Source organism: Malania oleifera, chromosome 12, assembly GCF_029873635.1.
Source record: "Malania oleifera isolate guangnan ecotype guangnan chromosome 12, ASM2987363v1, whole genome shotgun sequence".
Classification (NCBI taxonomy): domain Eukaryota; kingdom Viridiplantae; phylum Streptophyta; class Magnoliopsida; order Santalales; family Ximeniaceae; genus Malania; species Malania oleifera.
The window spans coordinates 86,634,670-86,660,622 of record NC_080428.1 but is presented as its reverse complement, the minus strand read 5'-3'; the positions used below and the strand labels follow the sequence as shown (position 1 = coordinate 86,660,622).

The 25,953-nt window shown below is 35.0% G+C and overlaps 3 protein-coding genes across 5 annotated transcripts; 2 read left to right on the top strand and 1 right to left on the bottom strand.

Annotated features, from left to right (window-relative positions):
* The first annotated feature begins 362 nt into the window (after window positions 1-362).
* On the top strand, window positions 363-3,157 carry LOC131144459 (pentatricopeptide repeat-containing protein At5g13270, chloroplastic). The gene has a single exon (XM_058093127.1). It carries the CDS (start codon window positions 484-486, stop codon window positions 2,755-2,757), a length of 2,274 nt encoding a protein of 757 aa, XP_057949110.1. The 5' UTR covers window positions 363-483; the 3' UTR covers window positions 2,758-3,157.
* Window positions 3,158-13,493: 10,336 nt separating this feature from the next.
* On the top strand, window positions 13,494-21,764 carry LOC131144461 (protein NEOXANTHIN-DEFICIENT 1). Of its 2 annotated transcripts, none has more exons than XM_058093130.1 (11): window positions 13,494-13,777; window positions 14,505-14,585; window positions 14,680-14,763; window positions 14,861-14,924; window positions 15,191-15,237; window positions 19,648-19,702; window positions 19,982-20,020; window positions 20,294-20,453; window positions 21,037-21,100; window positions 21,187-21,243; window positions 21,327-21,764. In XM_058093130.1, exons 2-11 carry the CDS (start codon window positions 14,521-14,523, stop codon window positions 21,571-21,573), a joined length of 882 nt encoding a protein of 293 aa, XP_057949113.1. In that variant the 5' UTR covers window positions 13,494-13,777; window positions 14,505-14,520; the 3' UTR covers window positions 21,574-21,764. The 2 variants fall into 2 exon arrangements, with proteins under 2 accessions (XP_057949113.1, XP_057949114.1); XM_058093131.1 differs by having other exon boundaries at window positions 13,590-13,777; window positions 14,505-14,581.
* A 109-nt stretch (window positions 21,765-21,873) lies between these two features.
* LOC131144460 (serine carboxypeptidase-like 45) lies at window positions 21,874-25,496 on the bottom strand. Of its 2 annotated transcripts, none has more exons than XM_058093129.1 (10): window positions 25,010-25,496; window positions 24,802-24,903; window positions 24,602-24,697; window positions 24,136-24,228; window positions 23,959-24,038; window positions 23,404-23,685; window positions 23,174-23,298; window positions 22,660-22,752; window positions 22,445-22,562; window positions 21,874-22,282 (listed from the first exon to the last, which is right to left on the bottom strand). In XM_058093129.1, the coding sequence occupies exons 1-10, from the start codon at window positions 25,263-25,265 to the stop codon at window positions 22,133-22,135; spliced, it is 1,395 nt and encodes a 464-aa protein (XP_057949112.1). In that variant the 5' UTR covers window positions 25,266-25,496; the 3' UTR covers window positions 21,874-22,132. The 2 variants fall into 2 exon arrangements, with proteins under 2 accessions (XP_057949112.1, XP_057949111.1); XM_058093128.1 differs by having other exon boundaries at window positions 24,136-24,224; window positions 24,598-24,697; window positions 25,010-25,426.
* Between the last annotated feature and the right edge of the window lie 457 nt (window positions 25,497-25,953).

Here is a 25,953-nt window from a genome sequence, read left to right as displayed (position 1 = left end):
AAAAATTAAATCTATTTTTTGAATCAAATAAATACACAAAATACAATCTTAAAAAATGGAAGAGCAAAAACATTCATGAAATATAAAAATTTATACATCACATGTCCTAAAAAAATTAAGGGTTTGTAATAATTTAAAGATTCACATCATCAACGGTAAGCCTGTCTTGATTTCAGTTTAATAGGAAAAACTCAATTGGATTTGTGATTTTCCTTAAATTTTGAAATAATTTTTTTTTTTTAAAAGAGGAAGAAATGAAAGAAAGAAAATTGGAAGAAGAGTGGATGAAATGCTAATTTACACATTGCATAAAAGAAAATTGGAAGAAGAGTGGATGAAATGCTAATTTACACATTGCATAAACGACGGAGGATCCGCGTGTCCTATGTAGGTCCCGTTGGAAATGGTCCCATGGGGCAGTGGCGAAGAGTACTGTAGTGCCGGCAGTCTCTCTCTCGCTCAAGTTTCTGATGTTCTGAGTCGATGGCCAGTATTCCTGTCCCACCTTCGAATCCCTCCCAAGGATTACCTCATGAAAAGATCCAAACCATAAAAACAGCGAAATTTGCTCAAATCCCTTCATGGGTATCTCTCAAAAACACTTCATCTGTCAAAACTCATCCAGATCAACGAGGTCGCCTCGAAAATCTCCACTTAGTTTCTCTCTCCAAGCAGGAGAATCTGAAGGAAGCCCACGAGTATCTCCAAGAAATGGAGGCGGCAGATGTTTTTATTAGCCCCCACTCGTATCATTGCCTCTTCGAAACATGTGGCAAGCTGAAATATTTATCATTTGGAAGATCCATTCACGGCATATTGCGGAGAGGAGTCAAAAACCCATCTGTATTTCTTGATAATTCGGTTTTACAGATGTACGTGGATTGTGAGAGTTTTGGGGACGCACACGAACTGTTTGATGAAATGCGGAGTAAGAGTTCTATGTCTTGGTTTATAATTATTTCTGCTTATGCGCAAAGGGGGCTAATAAGCAAAGCTTTTGGCATGTTCACCAGGATGCAAGTTTCAGGAATCAGACCGAACTTGTCCATCTACGTTAGTCTTTTAAGTTTGTTAGTGAAATTTTCATTATTAGAGATCGGTAAACAGATTCATTCCCATGTGATTAGAACTGGGTCAAGCACCGATGTTTTGGTTAACACGGCCATCTCCAACATGTATGTAAAATGTGGGTGGTTAGAGGGAGCTAAGCTTGTTTTTGATCAAATGGCTGACAAAAATGCTGTGACCTGGACTGGATTGATGGTGGGGTACACTCAGGCTGAGAAACAAGAGGATGCTCTTGGATTGTTTGGTAGAATGATATGTGAAGGTGTTGAATTAGATGAGTTTGTGTTTTCAATTGTTCTTAAGGCGTGCTCTGGGTTGGAGGATTTGGAGATGGGGAGGCAGATTCATGGTTATGTTGTGAAACTTGGTTTGGATTCTGAAGCTTCAGTAGGAACTCCTCTTGCGGACTTTTATGTCAAATGTCAAAGTTTTGAATCTGCTTTTCGAGCATTTGGGAGGATATCCGAACCGAATGATGTTTCATGGAGTGCTTTAATATCTGGCTATTCCCAAATTGGTGAATTTGAGGAGTGTATTAAGATTTTCAATTCTTTAAGGAATGAAGGTGTTGTTTTGAATCGGTTCATATATACTAGCATTTTTCAGGCATGCTCTGCTCTTGCAGATTTAAATACGGGTGCCCAAGCTCATGGAGATGCAATTAAAAGAAGTTTAATTTCATATCTACATGGAGAGAGCGCAATAATCACCATGTATTCAAAATGTGGTAGATTAGACTATGCCTATCGAGCCTTTGAATCATTAGAAAAACCAGACACTGTGGCCTGGACTGCTATAATTTCAGGTTGTGCTTACCATGGCAATGCTTTGGAAGCGCTAAGGCTTTTCAAGAAGATGCAGGCTAGTGGTGTAAGGCCGAACGCAGTTACATTTGTGGCAGTTTTAACTGCTTGTAGCCATTCAGGTTTAGTCATGGAAGCCAAACAATTCCTGGACTCGATGAGTTGTGAATATGGTGTGAATCCAACTATTGATCATTATGATTGTATGGTTGATATTTACTCCCGTGCTGGACATTTGCAGGAAGCATTTGAGTTAATTAATATCATGCCATTTGAAGCTGATGCCATGACTTGGAAATGTTTACTGGGTGGGTGCTGTATCCATCGGAATCTTGAGCTTGCAAAGATTGCAGCCAAAAACCTCCTTCAGCTGGATCCTAACGATGCTGCTGGATACATTCTCATGTTTAACTTGTATGCTTCCTTTGGGAAATGGGAAGAAGCAGCCAATTATAGAAGGATGATGGCTGAAAGAAATTTGAGGAAGGAGGTTAGTTGCAGCTGGATTTCAATTAAGGGCAAAGCTCACCGGTTTATTGTGGGTGATAAACACCATCCTCAAACACGGGAGATCTACTTAAAATTGAAAGAGTTGAGCAGTAACAACCAAACAACCATTTTAACAGAAGATGATGTCTCGGATTGTTTGCCTGAGAGAAAAGGACAGCTCCTTGATCATAGTGAAAGACTTGCTATCGCATTTGGGCTTATATCCACTCCAAGCAATGCTCCAATAATAATCTTTAAGAATCTCCGGGCTTGTGAAGATTGCCATGATTTTGCAAAACATGTATCTATGGTCACAGGTCGCGAAATCGTTGTTAGGGATTCCACCAGATTCCATCGCTTTGAGCGAGGGAAATGTTCTTGCAACGATTACTGGTGATTTAACTCATAGTTGAATCTTTGGCCCATGCGTTAGAGGCCCAAGGTTTGAGTCAAGTGGCAATCAAATTGTTGCCCCATATGATGGCTGCCTAAGGTGCAAGCTAAATCACAATTGCCATCATAAAGGATTTACATATCATTCTCACTATATTACCTATCAAATCATGACATTTTTATCGAGGATTTAGGCTATTGCTAAAAGGCTTCCGAACAGTGATTAACTTGATTTGCACCATTGTCGCTGGACAAGTTGACACTTGGATGGTAGTAGGAGTGCGCGACGTAGGCTCTTGTAATCAATGCCCTTGCCCCATAGCAAGGCTTTTGTAAGCTTTTGTATTTTACTTGTCATTAACTCTTAATTTATTTTTAATATTTTTTAATCACATTTATATAAATTTTAATTCTGTATTTGAGATATGGGAAAATACGATGAAAATTTTTAATTCTGTATTTGAGATATGGGAAAATACGATGAAAATTTAATTTTGTTTCTTTTTCTTTTGTTATCACAAAATCCTTGATTCAAATGCAGCCAGTGTCAAGGTAAAAAATGCTTTCTAAGAGTCTTTGACACTCGAGCCTACTCCCATGAGCCTAGCATTTTATTGTTTGGTCTTGACACATGATAATGTATATACATATTAAAAAATATGCCCACTACGGCGGATGGACCAAAAGTACTATATAGTTCTGTCTTAAGGTCCTGTACAATGAAATTATTAAATGAGGACTATCTGGTTTTTTTCCCCTTGGCGGCTGGGTGGTGGTGGTGGTGGTAGCGTAGGGGGGGGGGGGGGGGTGTTGTTGAAACACTTTTTTTTGGGTAAAACATTACCTTTGTCAAACATTGTGTGCTCGTACAGTTGTAGTTGCTGGCTAGCTAAGTAAAACCCTATAAAGATCAAGGAAAATATTTTATCATTGGCATTAAAATTATTTAAGGTTTAATTTATGACTAAATTATTCCTAATATTAATGCTTAATTTATTATTATTATTTTTAAAAAATATATAAATTTATTAAGTAAACTAGACATCAAAATATTCAATAATTTGGTTATAAAATTTAATTTGCATATTATTTCTTGCCTAGTTAATAAAGTCGATTTGTTTTAAAAGTAAAAAGAGAGATTTAAATTTTAAAAACGGTTGAAAATTAAGGATGAAGATATCATAAATTTAAATAAAAGAGCTTTACATGACATACTAATCATAATTGGCTTGAAAATTTAGGCAGGCATGACACACACACAAATCAATGAGATTTGCACTGATTGATTATAAATGCATTGGAAAAAAGAAGGGAGTGATGACTATTAAAGTGCTAGTAGATTGTGCTATGAATAATGGAGGTGAAAATGAGATTCACTTTTGACTAATACTAGTTTCCTATAATTTGGAAATCTTTATTTATACCTCTTATATCATAATAGATAATACATAAAAGAGTCCAACAAAGGCTACTTGAGTAATTCACCTTAAAATTATTCTATGATTAATGGAGTATATGATTCATCTATTCTTAGGTTAAAAATGTCGATTTACAAAATTTTACATTGCTATAAAAAGCTTGAATTTGATTATAAAAAGTTATTTCAAAGCAATATCCAACCTTTCAATGGGCACTTATGTGCATCTGGTTGGTCCAACATAGCACATGTAGAGACCTGAAAAATTGAAATAATAAGAAAAACAAAGAAAAGAGGGAAAATGGTTTGGTATAGACCAAACCGTCAACGGTTTGGTGGCGGCGCACAAAATCGTTGACGATTTTGTGTTACTATGGCCGGGTAAGGGTAAAACGGTAAAAAAGGTTTGGTTAAAAAGCCAAACTATCGACAATTTTGCTTTGGGACATAATTCCATATATAGGCTACATGTCATTATTCTTTGAAAATTTTAAAAGACTCTCTCTAGGCTGTGAAGACTCTCTCTCTCTCTCTCTCTCTCTCTCTCTCTCTCTCTCTCTCTCTCTCTCTCTCTCTCTCTCTTCATTTTCTCACTCAAAACTCACCCAAATTGATGATCGAATATCATTTTTAAGGCCTAGCAGCGATCCTCGTCGTTTTAATTTTGGCAGATTTGTGTTTTGAGGATCCCAAACACCACTCCAAAACTAGGGTAAGGGAGTTGTTTTCAAGTTTAATTAGTTATTGGGATTGTGTGGATTTAGGAATGATAGGATGATATGCATTCTGAGGTTGAGCTGATTAAACTAGGGTTTGCAGTATATAGGATTTTGTGTGAACACCACAGACACTAATTTAGGATCTCTGCGAGCATTCCCTCAGGAATCAAGTAAGGGGAATAAATTATGTCAGGAATTTCTGGAAATTAATTGATTAAATTAAAGTATGATATGAAAATATTATATGTGATATTCTGACTTATCAGGCATATATGAAATAATAGTTTTGGGACTATCCTATGTTTTACTGGATAATTATTATATTGTTAAATATTACTGAAAATCTATGTGGCATGAGCAAGGATTTTGATTACTGTAAAATGAATATGTAAATATATTATATGATGAGATGTGATTTATGTTGAGATAAAAACAGATATGTTGATATGAGATATGTACAGATATGTTTTACACAGATATGATGATATGAGTTATATACAGATATGTTTTATACAAATATGTTGATATGAGATATATACAAACAAGTTTTATCAGATATGATGATATGTGATATATATTGACGCGAATTTCATTGATATGATGAAATGAGATATACACAGACATGATGAGATATATACAGACATGATCAAATATGTATATTGAGCGGTGGAAATGAGAATCCGATTGGTTAATGTTATATATGAGAGCACAATACTATTGCTAGTGATTGAGTTAGTGCAACCACACAACTCGGGGAGCGTGTTGGTATTGGAAGTCGATTGAGCGTTCAGAGAGATGTTGACTGCCCCTAGGTCTAGACCAGGCCGCAGTGGGCCAATTGTACTACAGACGAGGTATTTTGATCTAACCCGATAGGCCAGCCATAGTTAGGTCCCGCTTTCGAGTCGCACAACTTGGTCATGTGGGGTAATTACATGACGGTGAAATGAATGGTTCCTCATTACAGACGCGATATACTCATATGACTATATTTTGATAGATATGTTATTTGTACACAGAAGCATTTACTGAGCATGATAATATTTTCGAGAAAAATATATGATTGCAAATGTAAATACATCTATATGAATATAAGTACGATTTTCATGATTTCGCTTTAAACTAGTATTTATATGGGTGTGTTGTGATAAACTAAAACTCATTTGCCACATACTGATAATGATTTATTCCCACTTACCAAGAGGTGTCTCACTCCAAATATTTTAAACATTTTAGGAAATTCAGGCAGTCAGGCGAAGTGAGCTCCAAGATAGAGGAGACGTAGTTCCTATAGTTCAGGGTATGTTTTTATTTTTGGGAGTGGGGATATTTTGTATAATCCTTGGGATATCAGTTGGATTTTTGGGAGTTATATGTTTTCTGTGGAGACTCTAAAACTCTGGTATTGTACATAAGGATTAGATTAGATGTATTATGTTTTTTTTTTTTTTTTCCTCGCTGCATGGATAGTATATATATAGGTGGACATGTGTATCCTCGGTACCCCACCTGGGGTCCAGGTTGACTTTATTATTATTATTATTATTATTATTATTATTATTATTATTATTATTATTATAAGGGGTAGAAAAATTCAGGGCGTCACAGCACATGCTATTTATTTTTTATTACTTCTCGTTTCAAGTTATATTTCTTCTGTTTTATTTAGTACACGATACTTTTCTTTTTTGAAAGAGCAAAAGATGTTAACCTCTTCTCAAATTTGACAAGACAATGACTTTCTTTAGGTTCGTGCATGGTACTTCTCTTTTTGAAAGGGTCAAAGACATGGACCTCCTCTCAAATTTGACAAGGAAACAATAACTTTCCCTCAGCTTTAAAAAATTTCAAGAACCTCTCATGAAAATCCTCTCATGAAGTTTTAATAATTATAAGAACCTCTCTAATGATTGTCAAAAAGACACAAACATGCTCTTGTATTTTTGTAAAAAGATAGGTTTTTAAAAAGAAAATTTATATATTTTTAGCAAATATAGGAAGGTTTATGATATTTTTAATATTTTAGGAAAGTTCATAACATTTTTAAAATCTCATATGCCTGGATGATTTTCAACACTCTTATGATATATCGACAAGTGCTTTTGGAAGTTGCATGCCAATGACTTATCCTATAAACATGCAACCCAAAGTTGGATGCCAAATTATTGGAGTATGTGACTCATATTGAGTGGAAAACATGTACAAAGAAAGCATGCTGAGGAAAAACAAGAAAGTCGGGCTGCAAGAAGAAACAGTTGATGGTTTGGCTTCAGGAAGAAACCGTCGACATTTTTGTTTGGCGCTTTTTTTGAATTTTAAATTGGGAACATCAGTAGGTTGGGAATTTAGAGGCAAAACCTTCAAGAATTGATATTGGGGTATTTGGAGAACTTTCTAATCCCCTTGTACATGTAGGGTTAGCATATACGATGTTGTAATCTTGGTTTTGTGATGATAGTGAGTATGTAACGTCCTGCTTAATTCATCACATAATAATAATAATAATAATAATAATAATAATAATAATAATAATAATAATAATAATAATAATAATAACAACATCAACTCGAACCCGTGGGTAATGGGGACACCTGTCAATCACAGCAGAAACCTAAGCAGCAGTAAATATACGTCACATTCTCAAAACCATAGAGTACATAATACCAAAGTTTATTACATCACCAAAATACTGGATTTATATACAACCTCCAAAATATCAAAATAACCCTAGGATCATACAACAAAAATCTCCTGATCCTAGATCAATGCTTACCCTTATAGTAGGGAAACTCAACTCACTCAACGGCGGCCTTGACCCACCGGTCTCTCTAGATTTCTTGAGAATCATTTAATGTTCAGGGGTGAGACTGTAACAACCTGAATAATAATAATATTATTTGAATAATAAAGAGGAAGATAATTTTTCAGGGGCCTCGTCGATGAACACAGGGGATTTGTCGACGAAGGCATAAGAGGATCTCGTCAACGAAGATAAGATTCATCGACGAGAAGATACCGAGAGGGGTTTTGGGCAATCTGAATTTCGTCAACAAGGAGGTCAGGTTCGTCGACAAAATTACTTAAGGACTCGTCGACGAGATGACATGTCTCATCGACGAATTTGGCCCTATAAATAATGAAAACTCGGATTTTTATCCAATTTCAGTGCTTCTTTCTCTCTCTTCTACGGTCTCTTCCACTTCTCTCTTCGATTTCGGCCCCGTCAGTCGCCGGATCAACGATTTGAAGCCACCATGACGTTCCTAACGGAGTTCTCTTCAAGTCTGCTAGAGCGGATCGTTGGTGAAACGAAGTTGGAATTCATCCCAAATCTAGGGTAAGGTCTTTTATTCAGTTTTTGGCTTTCTAGCAGTTATATGAAATGATGTAGCCAAAGAAATACTGATATTTTGTTCTGACAAATGTTGTTTTCAGGGTGTTGTGTAGGAAGCCCTACGAGTGTTAGGCCAGTATACCATAGGGGCTTTCCAGTAGTCAGGTAAGAGAAATATGCTATGCTAGGTTATTTAAGTATGATTTCAGTATAAATTATAAATGTTCTACTAGAGTAATATTCACAGCAGAGATTTATACAGTTTATTCAAGTATGATAAATATGTTTTAAGATTACTGTGTGGCTTGAGAATATAGACATAGTACAGAAATATGTTTTACGGTATTTTCCTATGCCATGTTTTACAGAATATATATATATATATATATATATATATATATATATATATATATATATATACATTGGCTATGCTTTACAGTACTTACAAAGTATTATGATTATACAATTGTACTCAGATCAGTATTTCACAACTTTATTTAGAACAGTATATACAGTGTTTATAATATGTCATGTTTTCTATTACCATAACATACAGAGTATACAGACAGAGCATATAGACAGTTATATAAAGATAACATCGAGATGCTATAGATATGGTATACATAGATTACAGTATTTACAATATCGAAAGATAGCGTTATGGTAATTTTGGAAACATGATGGAAACAGTAAAAGAGTATATAATAGTATCAGACCCTGTTGGACCATACAATTTATAGATCACGGTACCGTAGTTACATACAGTTTACAGAATGCAACCACCTATTCAGATAATACGTGGTAGTAGGTGGATTGTATAGTGCTCTGACGTGGACAGGCTCCCCATCAGATATGGGTGGAGGAGGGCAAATCAGATCGAGGGAATATAGTGATTTACCCTGGCCGGCCAGTCAGTGTAGATCCCACCTACGGGCCGCACAACCCTGTCATGAGGGGTTAAATCATGATACACAGTTATCCACAGAGGAAATTTTCAGTTATTATTATGTATATACAGATTTTCAGAGACAGAGAACATACTTATGTATGTTAGAAGTATTTTAAATAGTAACCTAAAATACTGATGTGTTAAGTAACATGAAAATTGTTGTGGTTTTTATTACTTGTACTATATTTACAGATCCAGTTATACATGATTATATAGCAATAGATTTTCATAATATTGTAACTCATTTGTCACACACTAGTAATAGCATTGTTCGTCTTACTGAGCGTTGGCTCATCCTAGTGTTGAACCATTTTTCAAGTGATCCAGGTAGGCGAGCAAACCAGACTCGCAGGTAGAGGGGTTTCAGTATTGCCCTGACAGTGAAGTGAGTATTGTGGGAGTATTTTTGTATAGCCCTAGCCAGTTGAGGGTATTTTGAGGAAACAATTATATATGTATATTTTGAGGATACATTCTAGCACTCTGGTATTGTATATAAGTATATATGGTTATGTTTATTTGATTTCCGCTTCTTGCTCCTTAGATTGATGATTCAATTTGGTATCAGAGTATTTTAAATGTTATAGTATATTTAAAAAAACTCAGTTAAATATCAGGTCGTTACAGAAACACTTCTCAGTAAGGGAAAATAAACTAAATACAGATGTGTGGCAATATGAACATTTAATGCAATTATACATATACAGTACATTTCATATATCTGTAAATATTCATCATAATATATATACTGAATCATCATATACTTTCATATTTGCTAATAAATCATATCGTTCATAAAACGTCTATTATAAGTAATAATACTGAAAACATACCCAAGATGATTAGTTAGCTGATGTCATGTATTACCCCCCATGACGGGTTGTGCAACCCGAAGGCGGGACCCGACAATGGTTGGCCGACCACTGCAGAGTCAAAAATGTTTGTAAGTACGATGGGCCCACCACACTCTGATTCGAATTGCCAGGTGGACGTCCACATTCTATTGAAAGCCACATCGACTATCCATCTCTCACCCCCTCGTGGGATGGTTAGCACTAATCTGATCATAGATATCTGATCTATAAACTGCGGTACCGTGCTCCTGAACTGAACTAAACTAACATCCGGGTTCTGATAACATATAATACATGATAATATAACATCTTTCATGATTTCATAATTACGGCCTCGCATCGAACATTTCATAAATACGGCTTCGCGCCGAAATCATTCATAAATACGGTCTCATGCCGAACATTTCATAAATACAGCCTTGCGCCGAAATCATTTCATATATATACACGGCCTCGCGCCAGAATCATTTCAGGTATATACATTCTGAAAATAAATCAATTATCATGTATTTGTCAAAATCATCTTAACATACTGTATCTTTTCGTAATACCTGAAAATATGTTTTACTCGTAAAATCTTTCATATCATAATACTTTTCATGAAAAATAACATTCATGCCACACAAAACTGGGTAAATCATACATTTCATTCTAAAATTATTATTCTCGTATAATAGCAGTATTTTCCCAAATGTGCAATTCCTTCGTAATATACAGATATAATACATACTTTTCTGAAAAATAAATTTACTCATACATAATAATAATTTGCATAGAAAATAGCGGTTTTAGTTTATTCCCTTACCTGACTACTGAGAAAGCCCCTAAAATATCCGGGTCTAACACCCGTAGGATTTCCTGATCAATACCCTGAAAACGAAAACTCCCAGTATTAAATTTCAGTATTTTCACGTGTATATCATTTCCTATAACTACAGTAAGACCAAATTTGGTATAAAAAGTCTTACTTCAACTCAGGGATGATTTTCAACGGAGTTCCACCAACGATTCGCTCCGGCAGATATGCAAAGAACTTTCCCAAGAGCGTCGTGGTAGCTTCAGATCGTCGATCCGGCTAGCGACGGAGCCGGAATCGAAGAGAGAAGGAAGAGAAACCAAATGGAGAGAGAGAGTGTGAGTTTTTGCTAATTTTTTGACATTTAAATCCAGGTTTTTGATATTTATAGGACTGGATTCATCGACGAACCACGTCATCTCGTTAACGAATCCTTTAATAATTTCGTCGACGAAACCCACTCCTTGTCGACAAAATTCACACTGCTCCAAAACCTCGCTCGGTATTTTTTCATCGACAAAACTTGACTTTGTCGACGAGACCTTCTTATGTCCTCGTCGACGAGACCTCTGATAATTTCCCTTTTTTATTTCTTATTTTAAATACCATTTTATTCAGGTTGTCGCAAAATATCAGTCATAGTTGCTCCCGTGATCATAGGCACATTGCTGAACCATTTTAATTCCCGTATCATTGTTTATTTGCTTTTTTTATTATTTCTGTGTGATTGTGTTTTCGTATTATTTATTATTGGTTGTTGCATTACACGATCTGATTGGTTTTTTTGTCCGTGCTTTAATTTGCATAATAATTTTGCCAATACCTTAAATTTGCATGGGGCTAAGGTCCCCCCCCCCCCCCCCCCCCTCTTCCTATTTGGAAAAGAAAAAAAAAAACAATTGGGTGAGTTACCCTCCAAGATACTTCATTGGCCATTTGTTTTGGTTGCTTGACTTGCTAAACACTCTTATCATGTACTTGGGAGAGGTATTGTTGAACTTATATAGATTTAGATAAAATGTATATTAAATTTTATTTAAATTCACACAAATGTAAATTTGAGACTCAAACTTTACACGTGCATGAAATTAAAACTATATTTGATTTATAGAGTATTTATTTTTAAAAATAAATTAATTTTAATACGTGTATATAAGAAATTATGTTACTATTATAGTAAATAATAATGTAAAACTTTTTATGAGTTTATAATAAGGAATAAATAAGGAATAGGTAGTCCAAATTTTATCTTGAGCATGTCTATTTTTTTTATATTATATTTAGAATAAAATAATTAGAAGTGTATAAAATTAATGATTTTCTTAATCCTTAAATTTTAAATTATGTGTGTTATTAAGAATAACTATTCTATTGAACCAAATAAGTCGTAAGCTTTTTTGTACAATACTGAATAAAATAAGGAGTTAATTGATTTACATAGGATAAAACTAATTAGCTGCTAATGTGACTAAGGGATCATTTGGAACCACTTCTACAGAAGTGTTTCTCATAAGTGTTGAATTTAATAAGTGTTGAAGTCGAAAAATGTTGAAAGTTATAAGTGATGTTTAGTTGTGTTTAAAATAAATGATATTGGATACTTATTTTTATTATAGGGCAACGTGTGATTATTTTTAAACATATTTTAAATTACAAATATTAATATTTTTAAAATTTAAAATTTCATTAATAATTGTTTTAATTATTTATAATTATAATTTAATTTTTTATTAATTAAAATAATATAATATTATTTATTAATTAACAATAATCTTATTATTAATGTATATTTATAACATATGACAATCACATTAAGTTATGTTCAAAATAGGATTAATAACTAAACTAAAATTTTTAGTTTATTTAATGTTAATTTAAATTTATAAATGGTTTTTTACTCATTCCAAAATTTAATTATATTTTATTAGTAATTAATAGGTTATAATGCATACTAAAATAATATATGGTTAATTTTAATTTAAAATTTAATGAATATCTATGTTAACTGTTATTTTTAATTAATATTTAAACATTTTAAAATAAAAATAATATAATATTATTTTTTGATTAATAATAATCTTGTTCTTAATTTATATTTATAATATATGATTGTCAAATTAATTTATGTTAAAAAAATTATTTAATTAAATTAGTATTTTAATTTTTAATATTAATTTAAATTTATAGATGGTTGTTCTTCCTTATTCTAGAATTGAATTATGTTTCATTAATAATTAATATATTATAATACACAATAAAATAGTATATAATCTCCTAGCGTACTTTTTAAATTATAAAATAGTCACAAATTTTTTTTATATTTTTAAAATTGATCTTATCTGTAAATAGTATTACTTACAAGTGATTAAAAAGTTATTTTAAATTATTTTTTAAATTTTACTTAAATAATTTTAAAAACAATAGTTCTAAAAAGTATTTTTTTGTTATAAGTGTTTGATGTAACACAACTCAAATACTAATTTATATATATATATATATATAATTACTTATTTTAAGTGATAAATTGAATAAATATTTAGCAAGGCTAAGAAATATTGGAGAGAGAGAGAGAGAGAGAGAGGTGGTACTGGTATTGGGAAGCAGGGGCTGTTGATGGGAATTGCATAGTTAATTATTATGTATTCTATTGGCGCCAAATGTTACTCACCTTATCACCAACTGCCGTTTCTGCGGCTGATGTCGCAGCTGGGTTACCAGCTAGCCTCTCTGGCTCTCCCTGGTCTCTCTCTTTCTCGCTCTCTGAGGGTCTCACTCGCTCAATAATTCTTTCCCCTGTCGCCTGTCACTCTGCAACACTCTGAAACCTCGCTCATCTCATGGGGTTTATCTTTTGTTCTCCCCCAATTTAAGCAACCGACTTCCTTCACTCTCTGCTTCAAAACCCCATAAGTCTCTGTTTTATTGATGAAGTTCTTCTCTGCTGGTGACTTTAAGGTATAATTTCTCTTCTCGCGTGCAGTTTTGATGGGATTTCTTCCTTCCTTACTCTGATTTTTAATCACTCGTGTTTCCGTGTTGATGCTCTCATGATCTCATTTGAACTAAGTTCTCTCTTTGGTTATTTTTTCATTCTTCGCTGAGGTCACGATGAACTTGCTGTCGTTAATACTCCGCTTTCATGATTTTCACCTGTTACCGTGGAAAATTCTTATTTTAAAAAATATATATTCCACTATCCAAACCCAATTGCATTTGTTTTTATTTGGAAGTTGGAACTTTACACCCGATCCTTCAAGTTGGTTTATTTTATTTCTTTTTTTTTTTAAAGTCAAGTCTCGCTTTTGCACTTATTTGAATGTTATAAACTTCCACAAAGGTTTCAGCAAATGGGTGAGAACAGAACGCACTTGGAATTAATCTCTTATTTCAACCCATCCAACTGCATATTAAGGATGTCATCTTTGCCTGAAATGTAAATTCGAGAGAAGGCATTGAACTGTCCTCGCATTCAATTTAAACCCTTCAATTTCTGTAGGACAAATTCAATCCAATGTGGGTCTGTTCATGCATTGCAAACTTTTCACAAGAATTTATTTAATTATTTTCCAACAGGCAATTGATGAACCATGAAGTTTGAATTTGGTGTTCTTCCGCCTTCCATGAAACCCCACATTGTTCTGATTGCTTTTAATTTTTTACTTAATTTTTTTTTTTCTTCTAGTCCTCATCAGAAGTCCATGGAAGTTGAAGAAACAAAATCTCCACCAGGCTACGGCAAACCTCCATGGATATTCAGAGGCAGGTAAGTCATCTGCAACTGCAACTCTTGGATTTTTGTTTTCTAGTTTCATCCATCATTCTTTCCCTCTTTGAATTCACATGGTTACTGTTCTCAGTGCCCTGTACCAACTCCACCTTGTGAAGGCAGAAACTGCAAGAGCATTAATCCCAAAAGAGTTCAGATTGGTCGAAGCTTTTGGGTACATATTTATTATGATCTTTGTTATATATATATATGGAGGAGAAAGACGGGTGTTTTGGTAATCTTATCATTCTTCATTACTTGGCACTGTGTAGATACACTCTTGGGGGCTTCTTCCTGGCCAGCTACGACCACAGCCCAACTGGGATGTTTGATGAGGTTGTATTCTGATTTTAAGCTGTTTGATCTGTAAAGTTTCTTCAAACCGTAGTATAATAATTGCCAGAAGTTTAAAGGAATGCTAATATTCTCATTAAAAAAAAACAAGAGTGCTGATTTTGTTCAAATTTGGTTAACATTCAAACTCCAACTACTTAGAAAATCTAGTTTAGCAAAAGAAAATAAAAAATCAAACATTTGTATTGAGTCATTTATTTATAGCTATCGTAGTAATTTGTAAACCCCCTCTCTTCCTCTCATTGCAGCTAGTGGTGATCGCAGGAATTGTATGGAACCAACCAACTTCTTGCGCGTACATTTCCCATCCTATATCTTCTATTTTACACTAGCGCTTGAAATTTAAGCCTTAAATTTAAATTTGCGTGAATTTGAGCTAAATATAGTATTAGTGTATTTTAATATTATTATTTTATTAATTATATTGTTAGTTTATTATAATATTATTATTTTATTTATTCTCTTCGAAAAGAGCTTGTACCTTGGATTGAGTTATGTATTTACATTGTTGAAAATTCTACTTGTAAGTTTGTCCCACATTGAAAAAATTGAGTGGATGATGGGTGCTTATGTATATTGTTGGACTAGAGACCCAATAGGCTTAAGCTTTTGGGTCAATTTGGTGTTCACGCATATATATCAAGCCTACCCATGGACTCTCCCGGTACTAACAAGTAGTATCAGAGCTGACGGTTGTTCGTAACTCTAGGTGAGCAACATCATAAAAAAAAGTCGAGGCGCTAATTCTCCTAATGTGCTAATAGTTGGAGGATCAAGTGTGTGATTGAGGCTAATAAGGATCGTCTATACCTGGAAGATGGATCCAAATAGGGTCAAGATGTGGGAAGTAGGATTGGTTCGGAGGCACACTTACTCTCATGAGGGCGATGGTTTCATTCAAGGGGGAGCAGTTGGAACTCACAAGTGAGTGAGAGTTTGTTGAGAATTTCACTTGTAAGTTTGTCTCATTTTGAAAAAATTGAGTATATGATGGATGCTTATATACATGGTTGGGCCCAAAACCCAATAGGCTTAAGCTTTTGGGTTAATTTGGTGTTCACCCATGTGTATCAAGTCTACCCATAGACTCTTTCAGTGCTAACATACATTTAAGGGGGAGCAGTTGGAACTCACAAGTGAGTGGGAAATTGTTGAGAATTCCACTTGTGAGTTTGTCCCATATTGAAAAAATTGAGTAGATGATGGATGCTTATATACATGGTTGGGCTCAAGACCCAATAAGCTTAAGCTTTTGGGTCAATTTGGTGTTCACCCATGTGTATCGAGCTTACCCATGGACTCTTCCAATGCTAACATACATTTAATTAGGTCATTCATTCATGTATTTCATAAATGCATAAGATTAATTATATGAATGTATCTTAAATCTAGGTGTATATCTATTTAATATATATTATATACACATCTTATTTATTAAGTACATAGAGAATGAAGGGTCATTTTGTGCCTATAAATTGACCCTTGAGGCATTTGGACAACACACCAATATCTTCTCTTCATTCTCATCATATCATCCTTCTTTTGAGTCTAGAGAGTTTGACAAACAAAGAAAGGTGTTTTTTTGTAGAGTTTTGGACTCCTCTATTTGTGTAGAATTTGAGAGAGTCATACTATTTAGATCGGGCTGTTGTATTCTGGAGGATATAAGTCTTCAGGAGTTCTGCTGCACTGGTTCGTGGGCTAAGCCAAAAACCGCGAGGGCTTAAATCTCCTTAAAGAGGGGGAGATATCCGTGCCTTGGCCTATTTGTGAATAGTGTTTATATTTGTATTTTTATTTGTTTTTAAGTTTTAATATTTTTATTTTATTAGATTTCCTAACAATTTTAAAGAGATTCAATATATAGAGCCTACACTTGAAAAACTGAATGAAATGTTGGAGATCTCAATAAGTCTTTTCAGTTTAAAGGAGCCCACTTCAAGAGATGGAAAGGCAAGAAAAACTGGAAACCTTTGCAGAATAAGTATGATACAGAGGAGGCAAGAGGGCAAGATACAATTTTGCAAGAAAATGGTAATACCAACAACGGTAATACCACAAAGGTAAATTTAATTGCTTCCGAACATAATACTTTGCTCAAAGGTCTTCTAAAAACCCTTTACTAAAGCCTAAGAGGAGTAGACCTCACAAATTGAATAGAGGCAACCCTAATCGAAAGAATTTGAATCGAGGACCCCCTTACAATCAAAACAAGCAAAACAACATATTGCCCGAAATGGCAAATTTCGAAAACGTGGACCTATTCCTCAATCTAATATAGTTAAGGAACCATTTGTGGCGATGCTCACTAATATAAATATGGTCCGCAGCATTTAGGGGTGATGAGCAGACTCAGGTGCTAATAGGCATGTCTGTTATGATAAAGCTTGGTTCGAGGTGTACACTTCTTTTAAAGAACTCAAAACTATTATACTTGGAGGTTCACATGTTATTATTAGCCTCTATGTGGATGACTTGCTCATTGGTTCAAATTTGCATGTCATAAATAAAACAAAACTATGCTCAAAAAACATTTTGAGATGAAAGATTTAAGTGAGGCTAATGTTATTTTAGGCATGAAAATTACAAGATGCTCGATGGTATATTTCTTGATCAATCGCATTATGTTGAAATTTTTTTGAATAAATATGACTATAATAATTGCAAACATGTTACTACTCCTTTTCATTCAAGTAATCACTTATTTCCTGTTGAGAATGAAAATGGAGTGGTTAATCAAAAGGAATATAATAACATTATTGGTAGCCTGAGATATGCAATTGATTTAACTAGACCTGACATTGCATATGCAGTAGGAACAAGCTGGGTAGAGAACATTGGAATGCTCTTGAACATGTAATGATATATTTAGTTGGTACAAAAAATTGTGGTTTGTTGTTTACTAAGTGTTGTACTTGAAGGTTTTTGTGACGCTGATTGGAATAGTTCGTCAAGTGATTCTCTCTCTACCACTGGTTATATTTTTACTTTAGGTGGTGGTGCTATTTGTTGGAAATCTAAAAAACAAACAATAATTGCTAACTCGACTATGGAAGCTGAGCTTATTGCTTTAGCATCGGCTAGTAAAGAAGCAAGTTGGTTGAGAGATATGTTGTATGAAATTTCATTTTGGGAAAGACCAATACCACCTATCCTAATTAATTGTGATAATATGCTGCGATTGGTAAAGTGAATAATTGTTATTATAATGGTATATCTAGACCCATAAGAAGAAAACACAATATTGTGAGATCATATTTGAGTAGTGGCATCATTAATGTGAGTTATGTAAAATCTTCTCAAAATCTTGTGGATCCATTAACTAAGGCTTTAGCAAGAGATAGGGCATGGAATACATCAAGGGGGATGTGATTAAAGCTCGTAAAATCATGAACCACGTATAAGGATAGCCAACCCAAGGACCAGAGATCCTGAATTGGATTCAATGGGAAGAATGAATCATATGATGGTCGTAAGAAATGCACTATTATTTTTAAGTTCATCCCTATGGTGTAAGTGCATTTATCATATAACAGAGGAGGTTGAGTTTTTAAAACTCTTAATGATAATCTGTATCTCTTATGAGTGGGGTGTCAGAGTTACAGGAGCACCCTTGACAGATTTCACCTATGCGAGCTCTTTATGAGAATTGGGCTTATTCTCAAATATGCTCATGAGATTGGGATTAGCATAAGGCCGAAATGTGCTGGTTGTTAGAGCTCATGTCAACACTTGAATGATTATGCGTGAGCAGTAATACTTTATTTCCCTTAAACAGTCATAGTTCAAGTCTGAGACCAATGCTGACTCTGGAGTAAGGTTCAATGCAAAGCACATTTTCATTATGCATAATTATTTATCTTTGATGGTTAAACTCTCTACATGCATGATACAAACATAATATTAAAATGAGGGGAGAATTGTTAGTGTATTTTAATATTATTATTTTATTAATTATATTGTTAGTGTACTATAATATTATTATTTTATTTATTATCTTAGAAAAGAGCATGTACCTTGGATTGGGTTATGTATCTACATTTAATTAAGTTCGTGGGCTAAGTCAAATATCGCAGAGGACTTGAATCTCCTTAAGGAGAGCGAGATATCCATATCTTAACCTATTTGTGAATCGTGTTTATATTTGTATTTTTATTTGTATTTAAGTTTTATTATTATTTTTTATTAGATTTCCAAATTCATAGTATTATATTGAGTTTGTTCTAAATCCATGCTTTGAAATTCATGATCTCAAACACTACCTAAAGCTTGTGTCTGAGAGGTTACACATTCTATTTCTCAGAGGAGTTCATAGCTGGGATGGGAACATATTCAGTCAATTCCATAAAGGTTTGATGCAATCTCGTAGAACTGACCTCACCTATGCCAACCAAGGTGGACAACCAGCATTCAAGGCTAGCTCAGTTGTTTTTAGGAGCTTATGATGGTTGTTCCAACTTTGCAATGTGAATGGTTCATTAGTGGCTCTTATATGCTCTGTCATGAAAGTAAAAGCATTATTTTGTAATGGTTGCGTCAGCAGCTGGCTTGCTCACTGCTGTTCAAGATCAATGTATAACTCATTTTAAATCTGTTGAAAATCTGTTCATTCAGATAAGTGACAACACATTGGATGTATTGCAAATCTATCAAACATAAGTGTTAGTTGTTTTAAGTTGGATTGTTTTACTCTGTTCGTCAACAGATGGGCTGCAAGGGTGCTGGTGAATAGCGATGAGGCATGTGTCCATGGAAGAAAGGTTGGAGACTGTACTATCTTAGCAGAATTTTTAAAAATTTTCTAATTTCATCCTATCTAGAGAAACTTCTAAATTTTTTTTTTTTTGATTGTTTGGGTAATTTTGAAAATTGTTGGCAAATAAATTGATGAAACTTTTAATAAGAAATTAATTTTTTGGCAGAAGTTGAGCATACATAATTTTTCATTAAAGTTCGGCCCATTGTCGATGTTGTTCATTGATTTTCATTTATTGAGGATAATATTTCTACATGATCATGCCTGCATTTGATTCTTGCAGGCTGTGGGACTTCCTAGTCATGTTGCCAAGTTTTCCAAGGTAGGCTGTGTTGTTGCTATGTTGATCATTTCAATTTTTTTACAGCTTGAACATTTGGCCTACTTATATCTCAAAACCTTGTCATCATTTTCAAATGATCAATGGTTATCGAACACAGTTTATCCTCTTCATGTTGGCTAGAATCACCCTATCCCTACAAGATAGGTGTGAATCCATTTGCAAATCATAAGCAAAGAAATTGGATCATCTTTCATAAGTTGATTAACATTTTCATGCTGTGTCATTTGTAAATATGCATTCTGTCCAATGCAGACGATCAAAGCAACCCCAAGGCACTCAAAAAGAAATAGCATGAATGCTTTTCTGGACATGGTTGGTTGGGGTCCTGCTTTGGAACATAGGGATGTTCAAGTGATTGAAATTAATGGTCCTGCTGCTATCGATATCTGCACTATAAACTACACAACGGCTGGTGAGTTACACTGAGTTATGTTTAGATCTCCATTGAAAAACTCATGAAAGCCTCCATAATATGCTGAAACTTAATTATCTGAGAATCTTTAAATATTTTTGTAACCAAGAGCATATTTATCACTAGATTTTAGTTTTTGGTTTCAAGGGCATGTTAGGTGGTTTTGGGTCTTCTCAACCCCAAAAGCTAGCTCATAGAGTGAGACTTTTCTTCACACTTAATAACTGACCACCAAGCCCTTCCACAACCGATGTGGGATAACCCCAACAATCTCTCCCTCACACATTGGGTTCCAAATCAGCGGCCCCACGTATCCGGCATCCCAAAGAGAATGTTGAACCATGACTTTGATGCCAGTATTAGGTGGTCTTGAGCTTTCTCAACCCCAAAAACTAACTCATAGGGCGAGGCTTTCCCTTACACTTAATAACTGAGCACCAAACCCTTCCACAACCGATGTGGGATAACCCCAACAGGGCATATTTATTTTTCTTCTGTCTTTATTAAAGAAAATTTCTTGTACATATAAATTAGCACTTCCAATTGATTTTCTTTTGTGGGGTTGCAAACTTGGCAATGGCAGCTTCTGCAGTGAAATTCAACAAAGGGACGGGGCCAGTTATCAAAATGTCACTCCCAAGCTTTAGGTAAATTATTTTGTTGTTTTTCCCCCATTTAGTGAAAATCTGCATTCTTCTATTGATTTTTTTCCCCTGTCGTTGCATTATTGCAGTGGCCACACAAAGTATAATCCCAACCTTCTCAAGTATTCTTGCAAGATGGAGTGCAGGTTTTCTTCTGTCTTGGAGTTCCATTTTTGTTCGTCCTTTTCAATCTCTTAAAGGATAATTGTTAATTTGTATTCTCATGTAGGGTGCGAGCAGTGAAGCCAGTTAAAGTATCAGGGCCATCTCCTGCACCAAAGAATGACAAAGACCGATCTTCCGATCACGGAAGTTTAAATTCGACAGGATCTACAACTGGAGATAATGTCGAAATTGCAAGAAATCTCAGCATTTCTGTAATGTTATCGAAACCAATACTAGCTTTGGAGTTCAGTTGCCTTAAAATGCAAGTCGAAGCTCCCATCATAGTTTCCCACTGCTCTAAGAACTCCTAAAGAGAGGAGGTTCTTGTCATCTTGATCACAGCTGCATCATTGATAGTTGAGCTTTTGCATATATCCTTCCGGCATTATTATTCTTTGCTAGTGATTCAATAAATTGCTTAGACGACCTCTTCTTGACAAACTTTAAGGCTGAAGTATGCATTTTGAGCTATACTTTAAAAAGTCACAAAAGTATTCAGAAATTTCTCAGAAGGGTTTACCATCTTGAATCTGCTCTGATTCACTTTAATTCTATAGCAGTTGTTTGAATATTAATTGACCATCCATGTTAATCTGTTGGAGAACATAAAATGCAGGAAACAAATGAAATAGTTTCATCTTCCTTGAGATCTTTACAAAATTCTTTGAATTCCATAGAATGCACCAAACTTGACAAAAGATATTCATTTCTCTTCTTGAGCTCTTTACAAAACTCTTGAGAAGCCAAACCAAATAAACAAACAAACAAACAAACAAATGCGTGAGGTTTTCATTCTCAGGTGATTAGCAATCCATCCCCTATCAAACTAGCTTACAATTTCAATCTGGATGAACTGATTAAGTAGGTAGATCAGAATGCTTCTGGCAAGGGTCTACCCTCCAAAAATGCCTTGAACAACACTAGGGATCTCTCTGGTTGAGAAAATGGAGCTTCATGAGATGCTCCTCTAATGGTGGCAAAGGAAAGGATATCACCGTAGACCTGAGTCCATCCACCAACCTGAAAAAATATATATACATTGATGCAAAAATCTATTTAATGTAAATTCTACTCGATCCTTTCTAGTTTTCCTGCATTCTATCTACTAATGGCTGGAATCGTATATGAAGAAACTCTAGTGATTAGAAAGGATTTAATAGAGAGAACAATCCAAGGCTTTACCTGCTTCTCCTCAAACCAAACTCTGTAGGGCACGGTTGTGTTCAGTCCTAGTTCCTCTGCCAGTCCATGAACCAATCTTCGACTTCCCGTCAAAGGTATAACAGAATCTTGATCGCCACTGCAATGAAAATTTGTTATGTAGTTTACTAGATGATCAACTACATGGTTAAAGACTTATGCCCTTAAGGGAAACTTTTGAGCTCAGGAGCAAGTACCTATACACCAAGACAGGAATTCCTGCCTTGATAAGTTCTCCGACTACAGAAATTGTTGGTATCTCCAAGTTAAGCAGCTCATAGTCCAAGACACTGATAAGTATTGGAAGAGCTATGATTAAACAACTTAACACAGAAATTTGCAACAATAAAAAACCAAAAACTAAATACATAACATGAAAGAAGATGCAAGAGTTAAAAACTTGTTTCTCCTTCTTCTTGTAAATCATATAGTTGGGTTAATTTATTTCCTAATTTTCTTGGAAAAACTTATTTTAATGATGAAGCATGTTCCAGTGAAATTTCAGCAGTCCTGAAACTTGAAAGTAAATTTAGTGTTAAAACATGACTCATTAGTTTCCAACTTCATAGCGAACAATTATAAATTACATCAACAGAATGAGTTCGAGGACAGGACCATCAAATTAGAATACAGCTCTTCTTAGGTTCAAATTCTAGGTTACTTTACTGGAAAATTAACACAAGAACTATTTTTTTAATTAAAGAAAATCACCTGCTGCAGACAGACCATTGGCGGATTCCTACGAGACGAGCATGGAGAGCCTTTTGCACATCTCGTCTATTCAAATAATTCACCGTTTCATCTTCCACACACACGTCTACGGTCTCACTAACTTGCTGTGAGATTATTAAAATGAGAAAGAGTGAGCCAAAATACATCAATTCAATGCCAAAAGTAAAAGCTAACAATGGAACAAAATCAGCAGTTGAGGTTGGGCTGACCTGGGGGCTAAGGACTTTGGATTGAGAGAGTACAGATGATATGCAGACATCAAGGGTGACATCATACTTGTCTACAAATCTACTAGTTTCTGTGCTCACTTGGCTCATCACCCTTGAACACATAGATGAAACAGAGCCTCTGTAGTATTCCCCCACATAGCGTGAATAGTTGCAAACAGAAGTGAACATTTTGTATGTGGTATCCGATATCAATCCATGAGACCAGAAAAACTCAGCCCTCGAATTGAAGTCGGTCGCGAATTCTAAAACTGGATTACCCAGCTGCAATAAGAGGAAAGAAAATAAAAAAATTTAAATCAAAATGAAAAGGGGGGGGGGGGGGGAAGATTGAACATATCAATAATGAAACAAAAATATGGGACGTGTTTTGAGAGCTATTTGGGTTTTGTGTGGATTTGAACAAAATCATATACAAATTGTATACATTTAAGTCAAATTTGAGGCCTATAATCCGTGCTTCCAGATACGGTGTTTGTTATTTTCAAAACTCCAGATTGAGTTGGATGTCAAGAATGAATGTATAATCCTACTCACCGCAATTCCTTTCAAATTGAACGACTTCTCCTTCTTGTTGAATTGAATCATGAGTTGTGCGAGTTGTGGAACGTAATGGCCTGGTTATAAACAAAGACAGAGAAGATCAGTCACATTCTGTTTGAATCTGCTTTGATAAGAGTAACATCATGCAATTGTTTTGAGCAGCTAAGTTACCAGCATAGCTTTCGCCTGAGATGAACAGACTTCTGTTCTTGTATTGTGGGAACTTAACAAACCATTTTCTCAAGAACTCGAGATTGTCCCTAGCTGTAGATAACAAAAGACAAAGGTGCGGTTTAAGAATTCCGGACTATTCTGTAAAGTTGAGCTTTTGTCAACTCAAAAGGATGAAAAAAGGAACCAAAAACTGTAAGCATTGGACGGAATATAACTCAAAAAGTTGAAAATCACATAGTGCTGCGCCATCAGGAAAGATTCGAAGGAACCGTTGAATTAAAAGAATTGAGTTTTTTTCAAAAGGGAAAAAGAGAAAGGGTGAAAGAGGAATGAACAGAGAAGTTGACTTGGATATTCAGCAACGAAAATGAAATGATGTTTCTTTCGCTGCTACAAATTTAGAAATATTTGCAGAAAATGGATCAAATTTCCCCCTTTAAAGAAGCAAGTTGGTGAAACTCGCCTGTGATCTTGTCATTCACACCCTCATAAGCTGTAGAATCGGCTGAATAAGAGAACCCAACTCCAATTGGCGTCTCCAAATACAACATGTTTGCCTCTGCAAATCAGCCGAACACATGAAAAGTTTGTTCCTAGGAATGCCAATATTGAAGTGACCCAGTAATTGCAATTGATAATAATAACAAAGAGCAGGGCAATCACCTTTGTTCCAGCTATAATCGTTCCTCACCAGCACTGCCCCACTAGGCCTGAATGGCCCATTCTCCGAAAATGCTCCTACCCCAAGTGAAGAACACCCTGGCCCTGCAAAAACCCAGTTCACAGACATTCATAATCTGTCAAATCTCAAGCTCTCTCTCTCTCTCTCTCTCAAACATCAAATCTAGCTGAGGTGAAAGGAGTTGCAGACCTCCATTGAGCCAGAGGACAAGGGGCTTGGCGGCTGGATCTGTCTCTGCCTCAGCGAAGTAGTAGAAAAGAGCTCTCTGTTTCCCCTGATCAACGGTCACATAACCTGAGTACTGCTGAAAACTCACCTGGGGTTGACCCGGTAACCCGGTGATTCTGTCAAATCCAGAAAGATATGAGTCTGCTTGTACAGAAAGACCCATGAGCTGAAGCAGAGCCACAGCCAATGCAATGGTCTTCCAATGCAGAGACCCCATGACTGATTCAGAAACTAAAGGAGAGAGGTTGAAGAAGAAGAAGGTGTGGAGAAAGAAAGAGTGGAAAGGACAAGAAAAAGAAAGGGGCAGTGCGAAGTATATAAAGGGGGAGTTTTGTTTTTTGTTATTATTATATGTGGATTTTTGTATTGTATTTTCAGACTTTGTTGTCCTCTGGAAGATGGAGCTGAGAGAGAGAGAGAGCTGGGGATGGTAGTCAGATAAGATGGGCAGAGTGAGTTGCGAATTGGGGTTGGGTCCATTTATGTGCATCTCTTTTCCTGCTAATGGTCAGCAGATGGGGTCTTTCTACTGTTGCTCATCTCTGTTACTCATTCTGATTTTTTTTTTTTTTTTTTTTTAAAGATAATGGAAATCTACACCTACTTTTGAGCTTTTGGTCATTGCATAAGTTTCAGCTAAATGTTCTCTTCAAAATTTACAATGCATCAAAATTTTATAATACAATGCCTTTGTAAGATTGTTTGGGCTATTTAGAACATCAAAAGTACGAAGGAAAGAACGCGCGCGCGCGCACACACACACACACACATATATATATATATATATATATATATATATATATATCTTCTATTAATAAAAATAAAAAGAATTATAAAATATATACTAAATTAATGAATAAAATTTTCATTTCATGCATGATTAAAATTTGATTTTTCTTGACTTT